The sequence below is a fragment of the Rhinoderma darwinii genome, chromosome 2 (genome assembly GCF_050947455.1).
Source record: "Rhinoderma darwinii isolate aRhiDar2 chromosome 2, aRhiDar2.hap1, whole genome shotgun sequence".
In the NCBI taxonomy this organism is placed as follows: Eukaryota; Metazoa; Chordata; class Amphibia; order Anura; family Rhinodermatidae; genus Rhinoderma; species Rhinoderma darwinii.
Window position 1 is genome coordinate 337,014,544 of NC_134688.1, and position 17,319 is coordinate 337,031,862.

The 17,319-nt window shown below is 39.9% G+C and overlaps 1 protein-coding gene across 1 annotated transcript in view; it reads left to right on the top strand.

Annotated features, from left to right (window-relative positions):
- CD34 (CD34 molecule) overlaps positions 1 to 17,319 on the top strand; it is a 99,087-nt gene that overhangs the window by 54,084 nt on the left and 27,684 nt on the right. The window contains exons 2-6 of the mRNA XM_075853681.1: positions 1,004 to 1,192; positions 6,288 to 6,565; positions 7,358 to 7,432; positions 11,549 to 11,684; positions 14,666 to 14,706. Coding sequence (XP_075709796.1) covers positions 1,004 to 1,192; positions 6,288 to 6,565; positions 7,358 to 7,432; positions 11,549 to 11,684; positions 14,666 to 14,706 — 719 coding nt within the window. The remainder of the gene's footprint in view (positions 1 to 1,003; positions 1,193 to 6,287; positions 6,566 to 7,357; positions 7,433 to 11,548; positions 11,685 to 14,665; positions 14,707 to 17,319) is intronic.

Below are 17,319 nucleotides of genomic sequence, written 5' to 3' on the forward strand. Positions count from 1 at the left end.
ATCACCGAGTCCGTAACGACCCCAACTATAAAGTTATAATATTATTTAACCCTCACGGGGAACACTGTAAAAAAAATTTTTATAGAAAACAATGCAAAAATTGGTGTTTTCTGTGAATCTTGCTTTAAAAGAAATGTGATAAAAAGTGATCAAAAAGTCACATCTACTTCAAAATGGTACCAATAAAAACTACAAGTCGCCCCATAAAAAAAAGCCCTCATAGAACTGCATCGGCAGAAAAACAAAAAAGTTATGCCTCTTGAAATATGGAGACCACAAAATAAATAATTTTTAAGTAAAAAGTGTTTTTACTGTGTAAAAGTAGTAAAACATATAGAATCTATATCAATTTAGTATCGTTGAAATCGTAACAACCCACTGAATAAAGTTATTGTGTTATTTATACCACACGGTAAACTGCGTAAATTTAGGACGTAAAAAAGTGTGACAAAATTGCTATTTTTTTTCTATTCCCCTCAAATAAAAGTTAATAAAAGTTAATCAAGATATTCTATGTACCCCAAAATGGTGCTATTAAAATACACAACTATTCCCGCAAAAACAAAACTTTATACAGCTATGTCGATGCAAAAATAAAAAAGTTATAGCTCTTTGAATGAGACGATGGAAAAACTTAAAAAATAGCTTGGTCATTAAGGTCTAAAATAGGCTGGTCATTAAGGGGTTACATATTCTTTTACTAAAACCCATTCAGGTGAGCATCCTGTCCACTACACACCAGTAGAATCAGGGATATAATAAAGGTTGCTGGGAGAGTAGAAAAGGCTCTACTAAAATAGAGAATGCAAAACTATTGAAAATACAACTGATCAGTGGTAGATTTCTACAGAGCATGTCTATATGTTGGAGTTTGTGTTATGCATTTTTGTTAAAATACTGGAATGTCTACCTCATGTGCAATAGATATACATAGATCAATGTCTCCAAACTCACATCACTCTTATTAATCCTACTATTTTGGAACCTTTTTCCTTGTTTACAGATGTCGCCGAATTGACTACCACAGAATCTACAAAGACCAGTACAGCTGTTATTATTGATACTGCTGCTTCCTCTCAAAGTCAGTCGGGAAACCATCCTACTAGTGTGCCTGCGCAAACACCTGGTAGCTCTAACCAACCAAGTGCTGCCGCACCAGCGCAAACAGGACCTACCGTTCACAGTTTAACAGGTAACAGACACATTGTTACTTAATCCTTACTGATCATTTTATAGTGCACATTCAAGATCATAATCATTTCAGTATTTACATACAAAAGGTCATCACCAATTTTCTGTATATATACATTTACATGTTAAACACACTTAAATTGCAAAACTGCGTGTGTGATCCCGGCCATATGGGGAGTTTTAGTTGGGTACTCACACTGAATTGCTGTTGGTCACTGGATATTTTAGTGGCCATGTATAACTGTGACCACCAGCTTTTCAATGTAAAACCTCATAACTCAGCTTCCAAGACCCCTGTGAGTGTGACTGAGGCCTTGTTTACACGAGCGTGTTATCCGTCTGTGCGACGCACGTGATTTTCACGGGTGTCGTACGGACCTATAATAGTCTATGGGGCCGTGCAGACAGTCCGTGAATTTTGTGCAACGTGAGTCCGTTGAAAAAAAACTCACGACCTGTTCTATATTTGTGCGCTGTTCGCGCATCACGCACCCATTGAAGTCAATGGGTGTGTGAAAACCAAGCATGTCACACGGAAGCACTTCCGTGCGAACAGCGTGATTCGCGCAACAGCAGTGAAAAGGAAGAATGAAAACAGAAAAGCTCCATGTGCTTTTCTGTTTACAAACATCCAAACGGAGTGTCATAATGATGGCGGCTGCGCGAAATTCACGCATATGGTGATGACACACGGAGCTGTTAAGTGCCTTTTGCGCACGCAAAACGCAGCGTTTTTTTGCGCGCGCAAAACGCACACGCTCGTGTAAACGAGGCCTCAGGGGGTGAATGGGATAACAGAGTTAACTACACTCACACCTGAATTTTAAGTTTGGAGCTTCCAAAGTTGGTAGGGGTTGTACCAGAGTAAAAAATTATCACCTATCCATAGTATATTTTCTGATCGCTGGGGGCTCCACCACTGGGACACAGCGATCCTTACCAACATTGAATGGAGTGGCGGTCGAGCATTTTTGGTGGCTTTTACCATTTGATTTACACAAAATGCAGACCACTTTGAAGGTACAAAATATATTTTACTGTGACACAAACAATAATTAATAAAAAAAACGGAGAACTTTAATGTGCATAACTATTCACCCCCCTGAAAGGCAATACTTTGTGGAGACACCTTTAATGCAATTACAGATGCAAGTCTCTTGCGGTATATCTCTATTCACTAAGCACATATGGACACTGGAATTTTTGTCCAATATTCAGGGTAAAACTGCTACAACTCCTTCAAGTTAGATAGATTGTGTTGGTGTAAAGCAGTCTTAAAGTCATGCCGCAGATTCGCAATGGATTAAAGGTCTGGGCTTTGACAAGGCTATTCCTAGAGAATCAAATATTTCCCATGAAACCACTACAGTTTAACTTTAGCAGTATGTTTAGGGTCATTGTCCTGCTGGACCTCCATCTCAGTCTAAAATCTCTGGTAGAGAGAAACAGGTTGCCCGTATTTACTACCATCCATCTTTTCTTCACTCCTAACCAGTTTTCCAGTCCTGCCACCATGCTTCACTGTAGGAATGGTGTTCTTGGACTGATGAGAAGTGTTGGGTTTGTGCCACACATAGCACTTTCCATGATGACCAAAAAGTTACATTTTAGTCTCATGTGACCTGAGAACCTTCCATGTGTTCGAGGAGTCTGCCACATGCTGTTTTGTGAATTCAAAATGTGTTTTCTTATGTTTTCCTTTAAGCAGTGGCTTTTTTTGGCCACACTTCCATAAAGCCACACTCTGCGGGGAGCATGACTTATAGCAATCCTATGGACAGATACTTTCATCTCTGCTGTGGATCTTTTGAGCTCTTTCATTGACAGTGTCTTTGTTAAATCTCTGATTAATGCCGTCCTTGCCTGGTCTGTGAGTTTTTGGTGGGCGGCCTTCTCGTCAGGTTTGTAGTTGTGCCAAATTCTTTCCATTTTGTTATAATGGATTTAACCCCTTAACGAAATACCACATACATGTACATGACAGCCCTTAAGGCAATGTATACAGCCGACACCCCACTGCAAAGGGCGGAATCAAAGATCACTTTGATTCCACCCGTTTAACCCCTTAAAGGCTATGTACACCTTTGACATTGCGCTTTTAAACAAAAAACATCAGTGTGATTGGTGCAACTTATTTTACTTAAAATTTCTTTTACTTTTTGAGATACAGTTGCTTTGTATTCCCCCAGGCCTTCATTGACATCACCCTGGCCATCCAACAAAAATACCAGCCTCCTCTAAATCTGGTGGATGCACCTTTGCCTTGTACTCCCTGAGAAAGTGTGTGCGTCAAAATGTTCTCCAAAGGCATGCCCAGTGCAGCGATCAAGCTGAAAAAACATACAGATGCATGTTTGGAATCATTGTCAGGCCATGTATTATGGCATGATGGTGGTTTAGGGGACTAAAACAACCTGACAAGCTCCCTTTGAATATACAATGTAAAAATTCCAGCTGTCCTGCAATTTTTTCTTCGTAAATACAGTACTAGAACCAAGTTCACTACATAAATACAAAACCAGAACCAAGTTCAGTACATAGATACAGAAAAAACAGATAAAACCAAGGGGACATATATACAAAAACACCAAAAAAAGGCCATACTTACAAATGGACACAGCCAGGTCAGAAACGCTGATGAAGGATAGCGAGCAGGTGCTTTAAATAATAATAGCCACTCCCACTAGTCTTGAGGGGAGTGGTGTGTGGTGCATGGGATGTGTAGTAAGAAATAATAAATGAATAGTGTATGTGCAAGTGTAATAATATAAGTGAAATATAGGGGGCAGTAATGAGTAAAGTGCCTCAATACAAATAAATGAATAATGGGGTGCAAGTGTGTGAAACATGGAGGGATAGTGTGTAAGTCATGAGGCGCAACGTGTATAGCCAGGTAGAAGCCTATTTGTGACGCCTTGATAATTCATAGAGCGGGCTACCCTGCTTGCTAAGCCAATTTTCGTTCCAGTTAGGGAGTTAGGGACTCGCAAGTCTGGGGATCGCGAGCTTGCGTCCTTTTGGCCAAAATGATCACTAATACCCCAGGTGTTTTTCATTATTACTTATATTTGCTTCTTTTGGACACAGCCGGGTCTTTGATGCTGGGAGAGTATGGTGTGTTGTTGTTTGGCTTAGCAAGCAGGGTAGCCCGCTCTATGAATTATCAAGGCGTCACAAATAGGCTTCTACCTGGCTATACACGTTGCGCCTCATGACTTACACACTATCCCTCAATGTTTCACACACTTGCACCCCATTATTCATTTATTTGTATTGAGGCACTTTACTCATTACTGCCCCCTATATTTCACTTATATTATTACACTTGCACATACACTATTCATTTATTATTTCTTACTACACATCCCATGCACCACACACCACTCCCCTCAAGACTAGTGGGAGTGGCTATTATTATTTAAAGCACCTGCTCGCTATCCTTCATCAGCGTTTCTGACCTGGCTGTGTCCACATAAATACAGAACTAGAAACAAGCTCAGTATATAAATACAGTATCAGAACCAAGCTCAGAACATAAATACGGTATCAAAACCAAGCTCAGTACATATATACAGCACCAGCACAAATACAGCTCCGTACAGAGATCATTTGCAGAGTTAGGTTAGCCTCTGCCATATAAATTTGTACAGATTGGAACTACAGCTCTCAGTATTTGCGTGAACAATAGTAAGGATATGCAGGTAGCTGTTTCACAAAAAAAGGAATGATACCCACCATTTCTCTTCAGCGCATACAGTGAATACAGTGCTGAGTAGTCAAAGGCAGAATAAACATTTACATTTAGTGATGTCTTCTTAGATTGGAGTCGTTCTCTTTTTTTTTTTTATCCAGTCCAGACCTTCATGACTTTTTCTGGGCACTACTCATCTCTGCAGAGTTTGCTGCTCAAATGTCTTCGGCTCCTCACTTTTCCAACATATCCGAACCTATAGAATAACACAAAATCTACAAACCACACAATACGCCCCTGAGTATAATAGCACCATAGACTGTGCTTCTTAATATACCCCCACACACTGGGGTAAATATACTGTCACACACTGTGCCCCTGAATATACTGCCATGCAATGTGCCCCATTATATAATTCTGTCCCACATTCTACACCCCGGAAAACAATTGTATCACACGCTATGCCCACTGAAAATAGTGTTACATACGATGCTCTATGAAAATAAAGCACCACATAGAGTGCCCCCTGTAAATAATGTCATACACTGTGACCCCTGTAGATAGTGCCACACATTGGTCCCTGTTGAGTGTTACCAGTGCCCACGTAAAACAAATAAGCATACTCACCTGTCCACGAGACCTGAGGAACGATGTAGGCAGCGCTATGACAACACATAAAAGAGCCAAATCGCAGGGCAGGGAACTGATGGTGTCCTTGCTCCCACTGACACAGAATACACTATTCAATCATATCTGCGTCCTGTAGATGCAGATACAATTGGAGCGCAGGGGGACAGATGGGAGCGGCTGTTAGGGGTGCTCGGCCCTCAGACACTGTAGGCCACCACCTGAAGCAGGATGAGCATGCAGTCCTGTCTTCAGCTATGTTCACACTTGCGCCGTGGAGTCCATTCATGGTAAAAGCCACAACGCTCTGCCGAAATCATCATATGGCGTATAACATCGGTGCCTGTTAGACACTATGACTAACAATGGAGTACTTCAGGGTTCCGTCATGGTGTCTGTCATTTTGACGGGAAGAATAGAGCCTCTTGTAATATCTGATGCAATTTGTGATGGTGGCACTAAGCGGAGCCTCCGACGCAAATGTGAACAGAGCTTTACGCTCATCCCCTTGTTTGCTAACAATGTATTTCCTCTGGAGAGCGTTTCTCGCCATCTAACAGCAAGGGGAATGTGACCAACCAAGGCCTTGCTGCTTTGTATTTTTTTTCATGCTGTATTTATGTCCTATCAAAGTATATTCACATTAATTCACTACTAGAGTATATGTATTTTGTACCCTGGAAAATATTTCCACTTTGTATTGAAATGGCAATTACCACGGTATATGTTTTGCATCAGTAGAACCATAAAATGTTAGTTTACCTCCATGGTTATATAGTTTCAGGACCAACTTCAACAACGTTAATTAAAACAAATGAATCAAATAACAGAAACTCAACTGAAATGCAAGTTTCCCAAGAAACCTTCACAACTTTGACATCTAACGTGACTGATATCAGAAATCTAGTTTCGCAGGGCAGTGAAAACACCACCGTAACAAAAACTGAACCTACAACTCAAACTGTGCAGTCACCTAATAGTACAACAGTCCAACAATCTACAAGCTTAAAAATGGATGTATTATTGTTACAGACAACAGCGGCACCCGGCATCATTGTGAGTATGTGATGAAATGTGTATTACCTGTTTTATCATCTTTGTGTGGATTATAGTGCAACTGTTTTTCCTCTATAAATCCAGCCATAGATATTACAATTATATTTAACCAGTAGAGAGATTTTACTATCATTAAAAATGATTGATATGTCTATGGTACTAAAAACATTTGGCTCTGACCGATGGACACTTATTGTTCATGCTTCAAAATATTTATCTGTCATTAGTAGTTTAGTTAACTATTCCTTAGAAAAATACATGTGGGACATTGCAAATGCACAATATTGGCCAAATGTTTTTCCATGGAAAAAATTGTTTGTATCGTGTGAATTATCTTTTCATGTATGACCCCAAGGAGCATTCCGATTTAAGAACAAATTAGAATGCTTGTTATATGGTGGCCAAATCTTTTTGTCTACGGCCAGCATAAGCTGCACTTTTTTTCATCACCATATTAAATGGGGTTTTCAGGAATTTCCACTTTATGGCCTATCTAATCGTGCATTGATCGCCTAGATCATGGGGTTGGACATTCACATACATTGAGGATAAGCCATCAATTAAAAATTCTGAAAAACCTCTTTAACACAGCAGAATGTTTATTTTGCACAATTATTTTCTTTTTATTAATAGTGCATTGCTGCATATACAGATTATGAACTTTTAGCCAATTTCATTGAGTATTTAATTGTAAAGGTATTTATTCCACAGAGATGCAGTAGGGTTTTGGCCCATGAAGAATTACAAAAATGTAAAATGTAAAAATAGTTTTTTCTTCTTTTCAACTTACAGACTTGCCTAGGCCTTGGAAGCTATACATCAAATATACAAGTGGTCTGCTTCCAGTATGAAGAAGAAACAACTTGTGTGAGTTTCTAAAGCACTAGCTATAGCTTACTACTCCTCTATATGATAAATCATCAATACTTTGGAAACAATTTGAAGACAACTAGAAATTTGTTTGTTTTCTTTTTCTGACCATACCTTGCAAAATGACAGTTTTATCTGTAGTATTATCTGCATTATTTTGGTACCTCTTATCAACTGATTTTTATTTTTATTATGATAATGTTTTCTTGTCATTGCAAAAATGAAAATGTGTTACCTGATCCTCCAGAGAAAAACCTCCCACCCTTTTCACTGTACAGATGCATTAAAAGTTGAAAAACATTGAATGTTGGAAATTGCAGTTCAATGATGACATTAGCAAGGGAGGAAGTGGCAAGTTTTTGGGTTTCAATATAAATCAATGTAGGTGTCAGTCCGGGACATATATGCAGCAAAATAAAAGTAAGACATTTTTTAGCAAACAAATGCAGTCATTTTACTGTCTCCCAAGACACATAATCTAACCGGTTTTCGTTGAAATCCTGGGAAATATGCTTTAACTATGGCGCACCTTACTGGTCAGAGCAACCTTTTGTATGGAGTTCAAATTGTGTTTGGAAGAGGCAGGATATCCTTGCAAAAAGGTACAGGATAAGCACAGGCTCATGACACAAAAACAAATATATAAAGAAGACCTACAAGAAGAAAATTATAGGTGATTGTCTAAAATTAATAAAAAAGGGTCTGCATTTTTTTTCAGAAGACAAGGGTTGCTCTTATCCATTGGCTGTGTATGGTTTTGTAGTTCAGTACCATTTAAGTGAATGGGTCTAAGCTGCAATGGACAAAAATGGCACAGTTTGTTTCTGATCTCAAACTACCCCTTTACCCCCCTCTTACTCCTGTAATAAACAGCCGATACTTCGTCTAATGGCCGGGATCAGAGATAACAATTTAACCTGTTAGATGCCTAGGTCAATGCTGACTGCGGCATCTCAGTGGTTAGACAGAGGTAGAGGGATCCCTCTGTCAGCCCATCACCCCCTGCCTGAGATGTGATTGCAGTGTGCCTATCGGTTGCTATGGCAGTCGGGGCCCCCCAGGTCTACCATGTTAGTACTACTATTAGACCCTGCCAGAGGCTGCACCTAAAAGGATGCCTGTCAGCATTATGCTGAAAGTCATAATGTACTGCAATATAGAAGTATTGCTAGAATTCACTGCTTTATTTAAATATCTTTGTTAGTTTTCCCCAGAGTATGTACTTATTTTATCACTGATTGCGATCTTTTAGGGATAAAGTGTTTATTAAAATATCGATGTTACTGTATATTGGTTAGTAAGTAATCTCTGCATGTATTGATAGATGATGCAGATGTGATAATATTTGTTACTAGTGCATTGTGCACTTACATTGTTACTATCACCTCAGTAATATAATGGTCGAGATATATGTACAGAGTCTGCCTATTATTGCTCTAGTCTCTATATAGTTGTGATATCTGGTGTGGTATTATTTTATATTGTTTTTGTTATTTTTTTTTTTCTTTATGTTTGTATTTTTATTTTAGATATTTTTTATGTGAACTATTTTTAATAAATATGATATTTTATTATTTCATTATCCACATCAAATATGTTTAGGCACTTTCGTTTCCAAATGTCGTTTATAAGTTTGTTTTCAAGTTCACAGTGCATAGAGGAATTGTACCCCGTGCACTGTCATTTATAACCTGAGAGCTGAGCAAATGTATTCATTCAGCAACCCCAGATAGCCGTGCTGCATTAGTTGCAGGTGAATTGATATTTGCTCTTTAGCACGGTCGGTGGTGTGATTTCCAGGTTGTTGTGCTGAAGTTCTCTCTGTCTAAAAGGTGTTTCCTACAGCACACTTGATAGTGCAGTTGCCGTAGGAGCCCTAATAAGGGCTATTAGCTCATACCAGTTACCAAGTATAAAGCCCAATATAGAAGTATTGCAGTGTATTATTCGAGCAACAAACCAATTGCATAGTCTACTGACTTAGTGGGACTGAAGAAAAAACAAAAGTTAAATAAAATGTTTAAAAATATTTAAATGAAAAAAATAAAAAATAAACACAAAAGGCATTTTTTTCCAAAAAAAAGTTAAAAGATTTTTTAATTCATCATCAGGCTGATGGCCTATAACATTAACTAAAAAGTGGTTTTACATTTTAATGTACAATAAAGGGCCTGTTACACTTTCTGGTAGGTCCACTTAAATTTTGAATTGTCTGAAAAATAAAAACATCAGGAACATTTTTCTGCCAGACATATTGTAAACACAAGTTCGCTCACTCTTAGCTTCTGCAAAGTTTCACAAGTAAATATTCCCTTGTGGCAGTTTTTGCCTCTTCCTATAATTGTTCTATAAATGACACAAGGACATGGAAGAAAGCCTGGACTCTTGTTAGAAAACATGACAACATTCCTGTTTCTGTGCAATGGTATGTGCTTATCCAGAATAATGTCGGTTTAATTTTATATTGACTCCAAAAACAAAAGGAGAGTTAAAACGTTCTTTGAAAATGTATTTTTGTTATAGAAATTTTACAATAATAATGTCTTGTACTCACTAAAATTAAATGTTTACTCTTGGAACAAAGGCAGGAAATGAGCCAAGTGAGGTGTTAAAGAAAAATACTTAAAGGGATTGTCTGGGCATGGGGCAACTTTTCTCCACAGGTTAGGTCATTAGTATATGATAGGTGGGGGTCCAACATCTGGACTCTTCACCGATCAGCTGCCTCCGGCACTGGAAGTTATGCAGTGTTCGTGCCGGAAGCAGATGGCTCCGTACACTCTATAGCGGCCTGCTAGGTTACTGCAGCTATGCTCCTATTTACTTGAATATGAGCAGAGCTGCAGTACTGTATCATGGTCGCTATATAGTGGTCGGAGCCATCTCCTTCTGGCACTGACAACTGCCGGAGGCAGCCGAAACAGCTGATCGGAGCGGGGTCCGGGTGTCGTACCCCCACCGATCATATACTCATACCCTATCCTGTGGATAGGTCATCAGTATGAAAAACCGCCACATGCCCGGTCAACATCTTTAACTTCGGTCATACCTTTAAAATTAAGGTGTGACATCAGGGTCCTCATACTGGTGAGTTTGATACAACATTCCATGATTGCAGTGGTTTTTCCGTATGAAACCCCTTCTGCTCCAAATGATGTCCTTCTTTATGCATCTGTCAATTAACATAATTTCCTGTTTCCACGGGGTGCCCACAGAGTCCAGTCTCATAACAGACAATGTCTTGGTCACAGACAATAATAAGGGGCCTTGGAGAGAACCGGGTAGGGAGTTGTTTAAGGAAGATGGCTCCCTGTACTGGGATGAGTTAGGAGGACACGTTTGAACTAGAGAGCGGAGGACGGAACGTATATAATGTATGTAGAGAAAAAAAATTGGTAATGTGCATAGGGCCAGGGGTTTTATTATTTTGGTAAGGGATAGTTTTTGTCGAGGAACTAGTCTTTAAAAGTTGACATTTTTCAGGTTTTGACTAGAGAGGCTTTAAAAAGTTTAATGGAAATAATTTTTTCCTTATGTCTTGATTTTATTAGTAGACTGGAAAACTGCTCTGATAAACAAGCTTACAGTAACTAAGGCATTTTCAGAACGGAAAATCTGAGTTAAAAGTTTGAATCCAACCAAGGGCAACATCTGCATGGAGTTTGTAGATTCTCCCTATGTGCGCATGGGTTTCCTCCCACACTCCAAAAACATAGGTTAGTTGGATACCTATACAATTGGCAATAGAGTGAGTATATTTAAAAGATAAGGAATTTAGAATGTGAGCCCCATTAGGGACACATCATTTCTTGTCCTCAATGGAGCACACAATTAAGTTTCCTATCTCAGGCACACGCACACACTAGGGCAACTGTCATACAGAGGCAGTTAAGCTGTCAGTTTGTTTTTGGAGTTTCGTAGGTAACTGGAGTCCCCAGGGAAAACGCATACAAACTGTGCAGATTTTGCCTTTGGTAGGATTTAAAACCAGTACCCCAGTGTTGCAAGGCAACAAAAGTCAACATGGATGTCAAATAAAGTCCTCCAGCCCTGTCTATTTCTATGGTTGTGTTGGTGGTCAACATAATATTGTATATTCAATTTGTATTGCAGGAAACATTTGGTAAAAAAAAGAAAGAAGAATTAATGTATTTTCTGTGTGAAATAATGAACACCACTCAGTGTAATGTAACCATTTACCACTCAGAAGTGCAACCAAAATGTATTCTTTGGGTTCCATCCTCAAAAGGTAAGACCAAGAAAACATCATATATATATATGTGCTTGTCATAAGAAAATCAATTAAGAAGACGTATGGGCCCCAATTCTTGCAACTGTTTTTAAACAGCATTAAATAAATGACCAATGTGAATAATCAGGTACAGGGTTATTTGTAGAATTCTGTGTGGCCAATATTCAAATGTGAATTGAACCCTACCATGACTGTAATAGGGTTGATTTACAGATAAAATATGCAAATATTATCCTGTTATTTCCCATTCTTGGGTTTTTAGTGAAATACTAAACTGTTTAAAAGCTATAATAGAGTGGGCTAGAAAATTATTGAGCAGATCAGAAGACCTTTTGATTAAATGGATTGTATAGTGTACATTGAGAAAATATCGCTATAATCAGTGATTTGGGCCAAATCAAACCAAAAATCACCAAGCTTTCCCAGATCAACCTATCTTATAATGAGATTTTCTTACTAAATTAGTCTTTGCTTTATTGTTTAATTATCAATTAAAGTTTAGTGAGCAAGATCCACGTAGTGAGAAAATTACTTTCTGCAGCCAAGCATTAGCAGTAGAATCAGTGCTCAGTGATCTTTAATGTGCCAATGTCGTAGAATGATACTTTTCCAAAAAGTCAGTTTTGCCGTTTTCCACCACACTATAGTTGCCTTGGTAAACTATATAATGCGAAGAGCAAAATCCTACAAGAAAGAAGGAATTAGCCATAAGGAAGAATGTTCCTTGATAATGGTGTCAATTGTAAAAGCTGGGGGTGGAGAAAAAAAGGTCCTGGGCTGTTTTTCATGGTTTAGGTTATGCATTTTAGTTTCAGTGAAGGAGAATATTAAAGGGGTATTCCGTCTCAGAAAGTGATGGCAAATCACTAGGATATGCTGTCAGGTTCTGATCGGTGGGAGTCTGATTTCTAAGAACCCCGCCAATCTGGGGAATGAAAAAGCTGCAGCGCTAGTTTTGTTTTCCCTGCAAGGCAGTGCTCCCAGCCATGGGCTTTACAGGCAACTGCAACACAGCTTAGTTTAGTGAAAGCTCTGAGCAATAGTTTGGTGAAAGTATTTTTCTGTTTTAGTGTGACAGAGAGACCATACACACAGTTTGGCCGGGTTTGGTGCGGAAGAATGTGGCTGGTCTCACTAATACACTTGTGACTGAATGGACACGAGTCCCCCACAGCCACATTGCAAAATGTAGTGAAAGTGGAGGACATACCAGATATGTGTAGGCTATTACTTAAGCTGCTGTATTTGGCAGTCACGCACACGGAAACGGGGTAAACATAAGCAGCGGGTACTTTTTATTTGCACCAAATAAACAGATCCTTCTGCACAGGGCTTGTCTCCACCGGGTAAAGCAACAAACGAAAAAATATAACTTATGGAAAAACAATATGGAAAGTCCTCACCCTGTAGCAGACACCAACTGACCTGTGCAAGTGTGCTTTGTTAGATTTACAACACTGAGATAAGAAATCTCAGTGGCACATACCTACCCTCTTCCAGTTGGTGGAAAATGTTTGTCTCAACTGTTTCCTTGTTGATGTCTCTGTCTATTTATAAAACTTGCATGGAGAGAAATTTTCTCTTTACTTCCCCTTGACATCTGATAAGGGAAAACAGATAACATATTGTTTCATACAGGAAATACTGTGACAAAAATGTATAGACTGGATAAAGACTGAATACAACTTCAAGCAGCAATATGCCTCAGGACGCACTATTGTATTTTTTATTGCATGTCTTACTATAAATGCATTTAAATGAAAGCTTACCAGGGCACATGTAGGCTGTCATATGAGTGTCCTTAGCCCAGGGCTGTACATAAGCACAAATTAGATGAATGTCGGTGGAATGCTTATTTCAGCAAGACCAGCCAACCATCTAACGTGTATGGCTGACTCTCCCCCGACAGCAGATGCAGAGGGAATGAAGAGTCGGGCATGTTGGATTTCAAAATGCCCGATGCCCTTTTTCTCATGGAAGATATGTTTTGCCCACTGAGTGTTCTACCGCAGTATAGGAGTGCCTTCCTTTGTGTACTAATCCGGATAGGCACAAGGACCATGACCGTAGATATGCAAGATTGACAAATGTCAAGAGAGATGAAGGGAAGAAAGCAGCAGGTGTTTGTATCTGGTTGTATGCAGCTTTTGTGATTCGGTGCCAAAGGGCAGTTCTATATAGCCTCCAAAATGGGAGCTATGACATCAAGCCCTGCTTACCAAATACAGAATAAAAAGCAGCCCAGTAGCACAAAAAGCCATGCTAATAAATGTAATATTGTGCAGACTAAAGAAGAGAAGGAAGTATGTTTGTTTTTTTAATTGAAGATTTATTTTCATTCTCACAGGCTTGGATCCTAAGGCTGGGTTCACACTGAGTTTTTTGCAGGCGGAAAATCTGCCTCAAAATTCAGTTTGGAAGTTTGAGGCAGATTTTCCTCTGCCTGCACGCAGATTTTTGCAGCATTTTTCGCCCACGAAATACGCTTTCTCTGCCTCCCATTGATGTCAATGGGAGGGAGGTCAGAGGCGTAACTGTGCGAAGATAGGGCTTGTCCATTCTTTCTCCCGCGAGCCGGTTTTACCGCTCGCGGGAGGAAACCGCCTCCACCTCCCATTGAAATCAATCCGATTTTTGCGGTGTGTTTTCCACGTAAAAAAACTTGTTAAAAAACTCTGTGTGAACCCAGCCTAAGGAAGAGCCAAAAATCAACCTATCATCCAACCCTTGCAAATCATTTTTATTACCTAAAGCTAGCCAAACACACAACAACGTTTCATTAGACGAGATGAATAACTTTTTCTAGAAATTCATCAAATGAGTTAAACTTTTTTGCACTGATGAAGTGATTTACGAGTATGTTGGTAAACCATTTCAACAAGTATCTGCCACTTCGGTTGATTGGAAATTTCATATATACAATTATTGCACATTTTCACTGAATTGCTATTACTAAAACAATATGATTATTCTTTCAGATGCAAAAAACAGGCTCACGTTAAATACAACAAAATCTAAGGTAAGTTTATTTGAATACACTATATGCATAATGGCAAACTATAGGCTAACAGAAATACTGAACATAATGTTTCTGTGTAGGGCGAATACATTTTTTTTTTCTTTTAAACTTAACCCCAGTTTCCAACTTCAATCATAGCTCTGTTTTAACCTGTTCCCGATCACCCACTGTCTTTTGATGGCGGGTGGTGCAGGTCCGGAGTCTACAGCAACGTCTTTTGGCATCGCTGTAGAAAAGGCTTATGAGCGCTCCAGTGAGCGATGATACTTTTAAGCAGGAGCTGTTGCTAACATCTCCTGGACTTAGAGAGGCCTCCAGAATACAGCTGGGATAGGAGGAAACTTCTATCCCAGCAGTTTAACCCTTTGATCGCCGCGACATGACCGCGACATGATCAAATGGGACTCCCCTCTTCTAACGCGTCATCGGTTACCCGGTGACACGATTGGAGACTGGGGGAGCTTTCTGCAATCAGCCCTGGGGACCTAGAAAGGACACAGGGCTGTCTGTTCTGTAAGCCTGCTGTTAGTGCAAACTAGGTGTTGGCCTAACAGCAGCCTGTGTCATAGTGACACAGTATAATGTATAAGCATACAGGAGTATGCTAATACATAGTAAGTGTAAAATAAAGTTACTAAAAAGTTATTATTTCTTGGGACAAAAAAATTTAACAAAAACAAAATAAAGAAATGTCCACAAAAAAGTCATTAATTAGTATAAAATATATTTTATTGCTCATATGCTACATAATAACCCAAAAAAAATAATTATAAAAACTACACATATTAGGTATCTAAACGACCATAATAACCTGAAGAATTAATTTAACTGGTTATTTAGCGTGAAACGTGAACGGGATAAAAAATAAACAAAAAAATCAATGCCAAAAACAGCTTTTTTCCTATATTCACGTTGCAAAGAAAAACAATTAGTACATTTTTTCTACACTCAAACTGTGCAGAAAAAAAATACAATTTCTCCTGCATAAAACAAGGCCTCATATAGCAACGCCAATGAAAAAAATAAAGCAGTTATGGCTGCTGAAATGCAGAGAGGCGAAAAACAGAAAAATGTAGTTGTTCATTAAGGCCTTTAAGGGCCTGGTCATTAAGGAGTTATTTGTACCCCCAAACAAAATACTATTTCTCCCACATAAACCAAGGCCTCAAACAGCCACGTCAATGAAAGAAAAAAAAATTGATGGCTGCTGAAAGGCAGAGAGGTCAAATCAAAAAAATGTAGCTGGTCATTAAGGCCTTTTCAGGCAGGGTCATTAGAAGGTTAAAGCTGAACAGTGTACGTTTTTTTTAATCTTGACGATGTGAACACTTTTACTTGTACAGCTGAACCATGCACTTAAGTCGTTGCCCATGGTTATACTCTAGAGGAGTATGGGGATGGCGGACAAATATTTCTGGATATCTGAAGGTTATCTTTAACCCCTTCTGTGACTGTACATCCATTTTAAAAATAGCTTAACGCAAATGGGTGTACAGTCTCCTCCTGAAGATGAAGGAGCTGTGCCTGCGCCATCTGCAGCGGGTGTCGACTGTAATATACTGCTGACATCCCGCTGCAATTGCGGCTATCACAGTTATCTCCGATTTCCACCGTTTAGCCCCTTAAATGCGGCTGTCAATAGTCAATGGGTGCGTGAAAATCACGCGCACCACACGGAAGCACTTCCGTGGGACGAGCGTGATTCGCGCAACAGCAGTGAAAAGGATGAATGAAAACCGAAAAGCACCACGTGCTTTTCTGTTTCCGAACATCCAAACGGAGTGTCTTTGCGTACCGAACTTCACCGGGTTCGGCCAAACTCGTTTTGGCCGATCCCGGCAAAAAAATTATCGGTACGCGACGTCAGGAGATAGTCACTGTCCATGGTGCTGAAAGAGTTAAACTGTTTAAGCACCATGGACAGTGACTTGCGATCCCAAAATACATTAACCTGTAAAAAAAAACCGAAGTTCTAACTTACCGATTACTCCTGTCTCCTTCCTGCAGTCCGACCTCCCGGGATGACACTTCAGTTCAAGTGACAGCTCCAGCCAATCACAGGCCAAGCACAGGCTGCAGCCAATCACAGGCTGCAGCGGTCACTTGGACTGCTGCGTCATCCAGGGAGGTGGGGCCCGATGTCAAGAGAGGCGCGTCACCAAGGACGCGTCACCAAGGACGCGTCACCAAGGCAACGGCCGGGAAGTTCTCGGTAAGTAGGAACTTTATCTTTTTTTTGTACAGGTTTTTCGCTGTTGTGTTCGGCATTCACTGTCGAGGGTGCTGAAAGATTTAGCTCTTTCAGCACCTTGGACAGTGACGGGCGTTGACAAGCCTCATCTCTATGATGCCGGCTGCGCGAAAATCACGCAGCCGCGCATCAGACACGCATGACACACGCAGCTGTCAAATGGTTTTTGCGCTCGCAAAACGCTGCGTTGTTTGCGCGCGCAAAAACGCAACGTTCGTGTGAATCTCCCCTTACAGTACGGGACAGTTGTCCTGCAGCGAGGCAGGGACTCCTAGCATCGTACATAAGTATGATGCTAGGAGCCCGGCTCCCTGCAGTGTGTTCGGTCCGGTACTTGCGGCCGAAATACGTCCGTCAATTAC